Source organism: Morone saxatilis, unplaced genomic scaffold (genome assembly GCF_004916995.1).
Source record: "Morone saxatilis isolate NCDOM2014 unplaced genomic scaffold, NCSU_SB_2.0 Contig17, whole genome shotgun sequence".
NCBI classification, from domain to species: Eukaryota; Metazoa; Chordata; class Actinopteri; family Moronidae; genus Morone; species Morone saxatilis.
The window spans coordinates 16,446,415-16,459,450 of record NW_023339729.1 but is presented as its reverse complement, the minus strand read 5'-3'; the positions used below and the strand labels follow the sequence as shown (position 1 = coordinate 16,459,450).

General features: G+C 39.8%; 1 protein-coding gene across 1 annotated transcript in view; it reads right to left on the bottom strand.

The window, feature by feature from the left end:
- Window positions 1–265: 265 nt before the first annotated feature.
- ugt8 (UDP glycosyltransferase 8) overlaps window positions 266–13,036 on the bottom strand; it is a 20,502-nt gene continuing 7,731 nt past the window's right edge. The window contains exons 3-6 of the mRNA XM_035660206.1: window positions 9,115–9,257; window positions 5,170–5,246; window positions 3,804–4,023; window positions 266–3,580 (exon numbers count right to left, since the gene is read on the bottom strand). Of these exons, the coding sequence (XP_035516099.1) occupies window positions 3,199–3,580; window positions 3,804–4,023; window positions 5,170–5,246; window positions 9,115–9,257 (822 nt within the window). The 3' untranslated portion in view covers window positions 266–3,198. The remainder of the gene's footprint in view (window positions 3,581–3,803; window positions 4,024–5,169; window positions 5,247–9,114; window positions 9,258–13,036) is intronic.

Below are 13,036 nucleotides of genomic sequence, written 5' to 3'. Positions count from 1 at the left end.
GAAAGCCTATACATCCCCTATCAAACTGAGCCTGGCAGCATCAACTGCTGTAGTCAACATCAGCCTTGTCAGGTCTCAAAAACCCAGACTGTATGTTCTTGTATGGTCAGTATTGTTGTACAGTTGTACTGATAAAAGCCGGGAGAGGCAAAATATGTTGAGCAATTACACTTTTGCTCCACTTTTCACGAGTTTCATCTGCCTTCTTTAAATTTCTATTTAAAAAATAAAGGTAATCTAATTTGAGAAATAAGCTTCAATCATCTCTGCAAACAAAATATGTCATTTTTATTCAGCATTAGTATTTTGTTTACATTGTTCTATTTACAACATGGACACACATGACAAGAAAATTGAGGACTTTATGTCATTTTAAAATCAAAGTAAAATTAAGGTTTTTTTTTTTAAAAGCAAGTAAGTGGAGACATCTAATAATCATATAATTTAGCGGGGAGGAGGAGGAAGAAAAAGACAAGAACACAAAGATGGCAGAATACATCAGGAAGTCATGAGAAGGACAAAGAGGTGGACAAATGGAACAAGCAAACGCACGACTGACGACAAGAAAGTCCTCAAGCTGATGAAATACAAACATCACAAGAACAGAGACATGTCAGACTGCAGAGTTAGTACGGACACATATGAGAGAAGTACGGGATGAACATGTAACTGCGTGGGTTGTAACAACATTAATACTGAAATAAAAATTAAAATTAATTTCTCTCCAGATCCTGTTCATAGCTTTTGTAGCACCTGCAGGCCCACCCACCACACCCAACAGCTGAAGTTGTTATATATGATGATGATTCAAGTATAATAGTCTGTCCTTTCAGCAGGGCTGCGTTGGGCTGTGCAAGTGTACTTGTAGCTCACAGAGAAAGGAAGATCATGTTTGAAGATCAAGTTTTTTCTCAATTATCATACAGGATTTGTGAACATACTGTATGTGCATGCATGTTGGTTGGATGTTAAGTCCTTAACAGCTTTTGAAAGGTTAAGTGACAGTATTTCTTCTGTTTCCTTTAAATTTACATGTGTGAGGCTTTGGTAAGTCGGTGAACAATCTCTGCTAGAATGTTGTGGTTGCAATTTAAAGTTTGAAAAAGTCTGCACTGTGCTGCAAGAACAAAGGAGGAAAATACAGTATGTAGTACCTGGTGGTTTGATAAACCGTCCAGCTGGAAGTCTCATGTTCATGTGACTTTTATGTCACATGTTCACGAGCACCTGCCCTTCTGAAATGTCCATTAGCAAGATACTGAATCCGCACAAACTCCAAAGATACTCCTACAGCACGCCCTGTACTTTGATCTCCTTGACAGGAGTTCAAGAAAAGAGAATTTCACTGCAGGGATCAGTGTCACTTTGACACATTACTATTCATTGTAGAAGTCGTGGGGTTCACCTTTGCTGTCGGAACTAAGTCACTCTTTCACCCTTCTTACACCCTTCTTACATCTGCATCTGCATTAAGAATTAACAAACACGAGTGAAATAATATGGAGTGGATTGACACATAAGATGATAAAAAAAGAGCTACTGAAGGAAACATCAGTTGAATTGAAATAAAAAGAAAATAAAACATCCTTTGCACCGGCACTCATGATGACATGACTTCACAGGATACCAAAAAAAAGCCTCAGAGTGGGCTAAAACATGCCTCATCTGCCTTTTTTTCATCCACTCACTCTAAAGCCGCACAGTGATCTAAAATGCACAAGCATCGAAACAACAAGCACATACACGTATTCAAGCATACTGCATACACGAGTAACTGCATTATAAAAGGCAACATACAGAATGTGAATCATTCACACTGAAAGTTAATATAAATACATAAGGCCTACGTAATTTGTACACTGACCTCAAAATCGAAACTGAACAGACTTTTAACTTGCAGAATAGAAGAATGGATTCTGAAATTCCTACCTGAACCGGGACATTTTCAAAAACTAGCATTTGCAACATATGTTAGAAATGAACCAACAAATGAATCACAGAAGAATGACGTTGCACAAAGTCAAGTGCAGCAACAAAAATGGCAATCAAGTGATGAATCCTTACTAAGTAATAAACAGATGAGGGATGCAGAATTGAAATATAGGACTGATGAAGGAAGTAATCATGAATCAATAATGCTCTGACTCATCTCTTATCACCTGACTGGATGAGCTTGAGCACGGTCTGGCTCCGCGTATCCGCAGTATCCTCGGGAGTTATTATAGCTTCTGATGATAACATGATCCCCCTTTTTAAACTGATAAGCCAAACGGAGTTCAGTTGAGTTATTCTCATGCAGAGCAAACTGTCATTCAAGAGACAAATGGAACACTGCAGAGCAAAGTGCAATCGCAGGTTGGCACTACCATGTGAAAAGGGAAAAACTGAATATTTTCTCTGATTAATTTGAAAACAAGACCAACCGTGAATACTGCGGATAGTGCAAAAAAGCACAGACCTGCGCGGACTTACAACGGCTATTGAGTATGAAGCATACAATGTTAGCTTAGACAAGGGAGTGTACATCTACCATCATGCCATAGAACCACTGACACACAAAATAAATTAAAAACAAGATTAAGGTTAAAAAGGTCCATCATTAAATTGCATTTGTACAGTAATAAATAGATTTATCCTCTATTTACAGTTTACAATTGCTGAAGCAGACTTTGCAGTTAAAAACATTAAAATCCTAAATATTTCAAAAGTTATCCATTTGTTTTCTTGTTTTGTTCCGAGGATGAGGGGTTGGCGCTCAGGATTTCCCCTCTTCGTCATCCTTCCACTGGGTGAGGAAGGCAGGAAGACAACAGAGAACACGCAGGAGAGAAGACGCACATGAAGAAACAATGTCCTCCAGTGTGTCTTTCCTGTGTTTCATCCTCAATTACTTTCCAATTTGGTGTTGTATTGCTGTAGCTGCTGTTGTTAGAGTTTTTTTTCGTTAAATTCGCCTCAGTGCACACATACACATACACCCACACACACACACAGATTTTGAGCACCCGATGCCTTGCTCTGTTTCCCACATGATGCATTGTGTATCCTCCTACAGCCTCTTGCTCACTCTGAGTAGCAGTTGCCTCTTGACACAGACCTAAGAACTTTCTCTCAAAGCTTTTATAAAACCACTAAACCAATCCTAGAGCTGAGTCCTTGGGGCAACTTCTTCCTCTTCCCTCTTGGCCATTCAAAACATTAATTTATCTTCTTCTCATTTTTCAAGGAGCCATTGCGTTTGTGTTTCCCGTTGGCCATGCTCTCGCTATGGCAATGTCCATTGGCCATGTTACCATCATCCCTGGTGACTGCACCTCCTCTGTTCTGGTCCCCGACCTTCCCCCTCAGCAATCGTACCAACCGCCGCAGGGCAAAGACGCTCAGAGCCAAGGCAGCCCCTACAGCGACAATCACATCCACTAGGAAGTACTGGTATGGGGACACCTCGTATACGGCGGAGCGCAGATGGTTGGCACCGTGGTGACGGAGGATGTAGCTGATCCAGTAGACGGCCCTGGTCACAGGGTGGCCTGGCTGGTCTTTGTGAATGTTGGAGAGAAGACGTGCTTTCTGGCGGTACCTAGGTAGGTAGAGACAGTGGTTGGAAACCAGGATGTGAAGAGACAAGCGCACAAGTAGACACGTCTTTAAGCACGCAAGAGGGCACAGACACATGAAAGTACAACCATGTATGAAAGCGAGATAAAGACGGTGAGTGACAGAGAGGTGATTCCATATACGGTCACCAGATGGCACTGATACACAATAACTCTAATATACAAAGCATTTTTGTGTGGTCTAACCTGGTGTCTGTGATGACGCTGGTCAGGGCCGTGTAGAGGTCTTCCTCGCTCATGTACTTCCAGTGCAGCAGGATACCCATACCTTTGGCTGCCACGCGAGTCATGGTGTCATAGTGGTCTCCGAACAGGGGCACGCCGACCACTGGCACCCCGTGGTACATGGCCTCGTAGATGCTGTTCAGGCCACCGTGACTCAGGAAGGCCCTTGTGTTGGTGTGGCCTAGATAACCGGAGGGATAAGGGATGTTAGTTTGCATGTTAGGTGGTTATGTTCATTAGTCTTTTTTTTGACAGGGCATTTATTTTGCTGGGTTGGTATTTCTAGATTATTTGCAGTTTATACAGTAGATCCTACAAACTGCTGCACACTCAGCAATATCTCACTGTTCACTTCATGAGAGTGGGTGGAGGGCGGTTTTACATAGGTGTGTGTGTGTAGTATTTCAACAGTGTAGTTAACAAATTACCTCAGTCAGTGTTTTTATGAAGGGAGAAATGTCAAAGTAAAAGCTTTACTTTTACTATACACATTTTAACAATTTAGAAAAAAGTGTAACTCAGCTAAAATATGGTAAATTTAAATGTTTCTCTAAATCAGTTTAAAAGTTTGTTTTTTGACGATAAATGCTCAAAAAATTTAATCTCAAGAGCAAGATAAACTCCAACATAAACCCTGGAGGGAACACTTAAGTCACAATTAGCCAACAAATTCTGTGGATCATTGTGGGTAAATGTTATTATATTTGGAAAGAGAAGGTGATGCTGTATTTATTAAACTGAACATACTTTGCTCATTTGGCCATCAACATTTAATGTCGATAAATGCACTATGATGGAATGGGCCACAAACCGAGTTAGAGAAAAGATACGTTTTATTGTTTTCACGCTAACTGCCCCTCCACGCTGCGCCTCTTACCGAGCTACCAAAAATTCAGACAGGCGTAACGTTTACGTGTTTGCAGTCTAGACTAACCGAGGTGCTATTACACCATTGCAGAATACAATGCTAGCTGTCAATACCTGAATGTTGTTGTACATTCCTTATTCCAGACAGGCACAAAGTGGCTTATACATTCACATTGTACCCACTATTGCAGTTAATATGTAGGTATGGGAGGAACCCACCCACACAAAACCTAGTCCACCACAGGCACAGCAGCAACATCCCATAAAAAAACACCAATGAGTTAAGATATGCTTTTACCAGGGGTATAAACAAATTAGATTTATGAAATGTTTTGGTCTGTGGGGTGTGGCAAGTACAATAAAATACATATCAGTTTTTATGGTCCAAAACAATAAATTCAGTAAACCAGCTGATAAGATAACTAGAAGTACACACATGGTGTCCTCTCAGTGTACTCACCTAGTAAGTCATTCTGAGGCATCCAATCAACAAGCTTGGTGTTGTTGCCAAGGTTACTGGGTGGAACCCCAGAGAATCTAAGGAAAGAAAAAAGAAAACAATGAAGGAAGAAAGGGGGAAATACAACGCTGAAATACTGTAGCTTATCTCACTTTTTATCATATTATGTTGTCATCACAGTATGCAAACACCAAGAAGATCCCTGATGTTTAATTTCATTTAAAAAAAAAGTCATATTTCACTTTACTTATATTTAGATAGATTAGCAAATCACCAAGTATTTCACATTTATGTCCAATGTGCCAATACCACTGATTGTGGGATATGAGTGTACACACACACACACGTACTGTTCTTTCACCAGCAGTGTGGTAATAGTTGAACATGATGTTGCTACTAGCAACCCCTAAGGGCATAGCTCCATAGCAGTTACAGCTACAAGAAACTGTTATTTTGTGTTGATTCTGGCGGCCCCCGAGGACACCGCCTCATTTCGTCTGATTTTGGGGGGAATCCGATCCGGTGGCAGGTGGCAGGTGGTGTTTAGAATAACTATATAGAAATAGCCGATGGTCTTGTTTGTTTATGTAGGACTTACAGATGCATCAATAATTAAATTGAGACTGTTTCATAACCAGAAAATGTATAGTATGTTAAACTGACATTGTTACAGCCAGCATTTTGTCAGATGTGTGACCAAGCAAATATTGACATTTTATCTACCCCCGATGTCGGAGCTTTATCTGTCAGTAGCCTGCTCTTTTATTAAAACTGTTTTGTGATCGTTTAAAGAATACCTTGACATTTTGGATAACACACTTGTGTTACAATATCCCTCTAATGTCTATATAGTAAATATTAAGCTACACTACAACCCTGACTTGACGCAGGGGGAAACAGCTTGCCTGACTCTGTTGGAAGGAAACAAACCTACCAACACCTCTGAAGCTCCCTGATTAACACGTTAACTGTGTCTCATTTGCGTAATCTGTATAAAATAAGTGTAAAACTGACAGTGTTACAGGTGTGTCTCCGCTTCACACCTCATGGTCGCCACAATACTCTAGGAAGTTATTACTGCGAAAGCAAATCAGTGCATTTTCTATTCTTTAATTTAGTTTTTCATATCAGTTTACTGTTAAGATTGCTTAAGGGTACTGTAACTCTCTTACCCTTTTTACATTTACTCTTGGCATTTACTCTGTGCACCAATACATGCATAGTGAGGGCAGAATATGTACTGTATGGACAGTGTGTACAAGAGATACTGTATACAGAAGGCTAAGTTAATCAGTTGAGTCTAACATTTACATGATGCAGAAAGTGAACAAAGGGGAATTCAATTCTTTTTTTCCCTAAACAAAAAGCAAAAAAGCAGAAGGGCCTTTCTTGTTCACTCAGACATTTAGGTTTCAACCCTTTGTCCTCTAACGGGTGGTGAATGTGTGCAGTGTTGTGCGTATGCCTGTTGGTGTCTGCGGTCAAGCGTGCGGAAGCCTTTTCTGACAAATGCAGCACACAATACATATGCATGCTACATTATGACCCCCACCCGTCCATCTCTGTCTCCTTCCCTCCCTAACTCAAACTCTTTCATCTCTCTTTCTCTCTTCAACAAAGCACCAATTCACTGTCCTGCCAATCAAAGCCTACATTCATGCAGCCAATTATCAATGACACGATTCATTTGGCTTGGTCCCTGTCCCTCTCATCAGCCGTCTTCCTTTTCAACCCTCTCAGTTTGGGAGGGCCACTGAAAGCCAGATTACAATTCAATGTCACATACAAAGTCTTGGGGCTTACATGAGGCTCCTGTCTATGGCTGCAAATTTCAGAAGATTGACTCACTTCACCTGTAGACCTTGATATCTCACCGTTAAAGTTCAGAGCTTGAGAACAGAGGAATGTGTTTCATTTGCCTTTTGTCATTTCACTCACGAAAAAGTCACACTAAAATGACAGACTGTCAAACACTCATACATGTTGAATGCCAAGGCAAAATCCAGCCGCCCTCATTACAACACACAGTGCCTTCTGCCCACAACCCTGGCAAGCTGTTTGATCACCTGAGGGTAAGCAGACACTGCAACTACAATTGGATCGTCTTCCTCTCTCTGTCCAGCTCCTTGTAAAATTTGGTTTTCCAACCCCAAGACTCCAGTTTATAGTGTGTGCCTATTGTTGTTGCTTCTCCTAGCATGTCACACTAGGCGCACCCTTATCCACTTTTCCCCCAGCTCTATACACTACTTAATGCATTTATATTCTATTTTCAAAAATTCAGACACACGCACAAAAGTGAGGTGCAGACAACCGAGGAAGATAAGGCAGACACACAACTAAACTACTCCTGTGATTGTGAAGCAATAGAAAGTCAAAATGTCAGTATGAGGCTTTACATGTAAAATATATGTAAATATGATGGGAAAAGTTTAGGTGTGTTATTTTGCTTTGGTTGGAGGGCAGAATGATATTCGAGATGCTGTAGGTCAATAGACTTGCTACCAAACTGAGTAAATCTGTGTCATCTGTGTAACCTTTACAAGACATCAATTTCCCCCTCCATTCTTATCACATATCCTTGGACTTTTCCAACTTGCATGATCATTCTAAGGTCTCTTTCTATGGTCATAAGAGTGTTCCATCTGGCTAACACAAAGGAACAAAAAGGACTACAGCAAAACTGGCATTGACTTCTGTGATCCAAGTACAAATAAAACCAACATATCATTTTAAAACTGTAATTATCTGGCACAGACGCACCTAATGAAAGGTTTCTTGACCAGTAATGGCATCATTGTAAACAAGTGTGTTTGTACAAGTGAAGACCTCATGCACCAGCCACTAACCTTTGCACACCGTTCAAACATTAACCCAGCTATCATAAAACCTATAGAAAAGATTTGGGGACCATGTGTATGTAGTACTAGGTCCATGGATCGGTTTCTTGCAATCTGTATTAGTAATGGACTACTTGACATGATTTATATGAACAAATTGTCTGATAACCTGTTTTAACCTTAAACCGGTGTGTTTGGATGTATAATTAACTATTCTTCAGTCATTTGTGGGATAAAAGTTACACAAAAACAATGAGTGTTAATGTGGTCAATGAATCACAAACTTCAAATATACTGAGATAAGAGTTAAGGATTAACAGGTTCATGGATGGAATTTTAAAGCACTGCAAAACTTGGTGTCACATTTGTTTTCCCTCGTCTATCAATCTCTCTTTCCCTCCTTTTATTTTTTGTGTTTTCCTGCTCAGGTTGTAGTCAGTAATCATTGCTGTGGGACTCCTTGTAAATTAATTCAAGAGCTTAGATTTTAATCACACCTATCTGTCTCACTGGGCAAGCACAAACATTTTAGAAAACTCTGTGAACGACCTCTCGTTATTAATTCATCCTGATCATATCTGTATTCATAGTGTATAACACTGTGACAGACACTGCAACAGCTTTAGTTTTCACCTGTCCCATCGCTGCAGCAAATGACACACAATGGCATGTTGTTACAGCCCTGTGGCTACCAGTAACACTGACCACAAAGGCTAGCCCAGGGATATGGATATGTGTCTGCATGTTTATGAGTGAGACACAAAACTTTAACTGAGAAAACTTTCAGGATAAATCCTTCTCTTTTGAAACTATTTGCTAAAAAAAATGGTGGGAATATGAACACCAACTGGCACAGAGGAACAACACATCGCCTTTATTTTACCATGTGTGATTCAACAGAACGGTATGAGTAACGGATTATGGAAGTACATATAAAGTATGAATAACATTACTGATATATTCATACTAGGTCTTCTGACATTAAGAGCCCCCTGCTTAGTGTAGGAAAGGCATTCACTTGAAGCTCATCAGCAAATCCTGTTCACATCTGTCACAGTAACAGCTGTGTACAGTATGAGTGAAAGTGAGCAAACAGATACTTTACCTCCAGACGACTCGCTGAGGCAGCCTGGCAAGGGCTCCTGCCAGTTTGTGAGCGATGTCCTGGGAGAGGTACTTGACCCCAGCTCCGAACGACACCACCACGAAGCCATGCTCTGCTGTGTCATTCACCCATGCCTCAAACTCCTGAGAATATTAGAGACAGACAATGAGGGTTTATTTGCCTGTGAAAAAAGACTCGTTACTTATTATTATTTATTTTCCTTCCTTTTTTTACCTTATTAATCCGTCCTTTCAAAGTAGATACATTGACGTGTATTGCAAGCATTCAAATGACCCAAAATGGAGATATAATGAGATAACTGCAATTCAGAAGCTGAGCTCCATCTCATATTAGTTTGAATGCATAAGTTAAATTACCTGACATCAGTAAAACAAACCCTTCACATGAACTTTGAACAACATTGCTGTATTTATTGCTTTATAATGCAAACTACATCTTACAGTTGGTGAAGCAGAGGCGAAGGTCTGAACTCATGATGATATTAAATAGTATAAAGAGTATAGTCACCTTAAGTGGGTCGACTCTATTATTTAGCTCAACGGCAGATATATTCGCCATCTAATTACTTCTTGGATGGTGACATGAACACAAATTATCTCATTACCTTGTATGACACAATTTCCTTAACAAACTTGGGTTAGAGCAGTGGTTCTCAAGCTTTTTTCTGGCGGGCCCTCATTCAGAAGCTGAAAAAAGTTCATGCCCCCCAACCCCACATTTTTTATCAATCATTAACAATGACAGGGGGAAACAAAGATGGATCCATTTTTGTCAAATTCATTCATTTTACATCTGCCAACTATCCTACATAAGCTTTGATCTATCAGTTAAAAGCTGCTGCAACATTTAAAATGTCATTCACCCATGCATCAAACTACTAGAATATTAGAGACAGACAATGAGGGTTTATTTGCCTATGAAAAAAGACTCGTTGTTATTTATTATTATTTATTTTCCTTCCTTTTTTTACCTTATTAGTCCGTCCTTTCACAGTAGATACATTGACGTGTATTGCAAGCATTCAAATGACCCAAAATTGGACGATATAATGAGATAACTGGCATTCAGAAAACTGAAGCCAACTCATATTAGTTTGAATGTTGAAGTTAAATTACCTGAATCAGTAAAAGAAAACCCTTCACATGAATTTGAACATTGTTATGCTGTAATTTATTGCTTTATAATGCAATCTACATGACTTATGTCAATGATTCAAGCAAAGTGTTCACACATTTGTGTTCTAAATGATTTACAAGTTTATAGATAAATGTGGAGTAATGAGTATTGCAGTATTACTTTACTTATGTACATACAATAAAAGGCTTTTAAGAAGAGCAACAGGCAAATAAGTTGAGAAACTCCCAGTCTATAATAAGATAGATTAGATAGATAGATAGATAGATAGATAGATAGATAGATAGACTTTATTAATCCCCGAAGGGAAATTGGGTCATCATAAACCCATCAATCTCTAATTACCACATCACAGCTGGCACAGGTTGTAAGAATACTGCCATGTAGACTACATAAATTCAAAAGCATGGAAATTTGAACATTAAAAATGTTAATGCCTGACAAGTATGGATGTGCTGAGCTAGTATTATGCAGTTTGGTGCCCATCATACATCACCACTTTCATATTCACAAAGTCACGTAATTTGAATCAACCAGTGTCATGTTTCTATTGATTTTACTTCTAAAAAGGCCTTATTTCACCACATTGCCTCTGCGAGTTACAGTATGTCTTGGCCAAACTTTTTAAACTATTCTTCCGTAAATGTGACATGATTTTTTATCTCTTCTGAATTGCTGCCTGTTGCAATTTGCTTCTTCTTAACATAATGTTGGCAAAAAGTATATTTCCTCAAGAGATTACCATTTTACTCTCAACAAAGCACTGGCTACACACAAATACACAAATTCTGATCTCTGGGAAAACTAGTCTTGAACTTAAAGAACCGCTTATTAACAGTAATTTACAAAACACCTTGAAATCTACACAAAGTCAATATAGGCAGCCAGCCATCAGATACATAACACATACTCTACATACTGACCACTCTAAATTCACAGCACATTTAAATAAAACTCAACATCTGTGAGTCTCTAGAATCAATCACCCGTTATCCACAGACCTCACTGGCAAAATATTTTTTAATTTAAACTATTTTTAACAGAAGACATAATCTCTAATCTTACAGCTGATGAGCAGAGGTGACGGTCTGAACTCATGATGATATTAAATTAGAGTATAGTCACCTTAAGTGGTGGACTGAAATTGTTTGCTTTTGGATGACTATTATTTAGCTCAACGGCAGATATATTCGCCATCTAATTACTTCTTGGATGGTGACATGAATACAGATTATCTCATTACCTTGTATGACACAATTTCCTTAACAAACTTGGGTTAGAGCAGTGGTTCTTCTGCCGGGCCCTCATTCAGAAGCTGAAAAAAGTGCATGCCCCCCAACCCCACATTTTTTATCAATCATTAACAATGACAGGGGGAAACAAAGATGGATCCATTTTTGTCAAATAAAAGGTCAAGATGATAGCATCAGCAAACACATTTACATTCATTCAACATAGTTTTTCCTCTGTTTATCCATGCCCCTCCTGCAGTCACCCCCTGCTCCAGGGGGGCCCGCCCCACAGTTTGAGAACCACTGGGATACAGGGTTCAAGGGCTTTGGATGAAAACTGTAATTATCTAATATCTAATCTAATAATATCTAAAAAAAGAAAAAAAAAAAAGACCCCATAAGCACTGTTTACATGATTAATTTTGCCAACTATCCTAAATAAGCTTTGATCTATCAGTTAAAAGCTGCTGCAACATTTAAAATGTCAGCACTATTAAATCAAAAGAAAAGAAAGGAAATGTGTGGTGCTCATTGGTTTCTACCAACTGACAGCAACACTGAGGGAGTTAAAGACATGACATGCCCGAGTACAAGTAAAGACAATAGCATCTCCCTCCTCAAGGGCCCTATTCCTGGAGGTAAGAGACCTGTTCTAGGTTTTACTCAAAGGAGTTTACCCCGTAAACCTGCTTCTAAGAACAGGCCCCAGTGGGACTGTTGGGTGGTAACACAGTATGCCATAAGCTGATCAAAAATTCTTTTCACTTGGCACATGACACAGTCATAACAGATATGGGGCCATTTCAGGTTGGGTGAAGGCATGGGACAATATGAAAATGTAACGCCATGATTATCTATATAATACACGATATTATCAAGATAATCATGAAAATATACTATATACTTTTAAAATGGAACAAAAACATCACTTTACCCTTTACCCCAGGTTTTTCAAGTCAAGCCATGTGAGGATATTCACAATTATGCCAATTCATGATTATCATAATAATGGAAATTCAACATGATACATTTATGAGTATTTCTATTGCAATACACAATATCGTCCCATGCCTATTTGGGTGTGTGTGCATGTGCGCATTTAGGGTGGCAGCAGTGCACTGCATAGCAAAATACTGTATATTTGATTAAAAGTGAAGGATGTATTGAAGTACAGAGGGTGAGGAGGGATCAGGAAGCAGCCATGTTGGAGTGATAGAAGTGCCGGACAAGTAGAAGGAGGGAGACTAATGGTCCAGCTGCGGTTGCTAAGACCGGCCCTGGCACAGAGCAACCTCAAGGGCACACTAGGCTCTACTGTCCCTACAACGCAGCCTTAGTGACCCCGTAAAAGAGTCTCAGTGTCCCCAGAGCCCTGGCTAGAACAATTGCCTCGTTCTCCCTGCAATTCCATTATAACTCCCTCCACACAACACGGCACAATGCTGCCTATTGGCTGGAGTGGCATTGCAAAACCCCCCGCAGTAGATGCCGACAGCCCGCGCTCTCGGCGTCCGAACGCTGGACCCCCCCCCCCC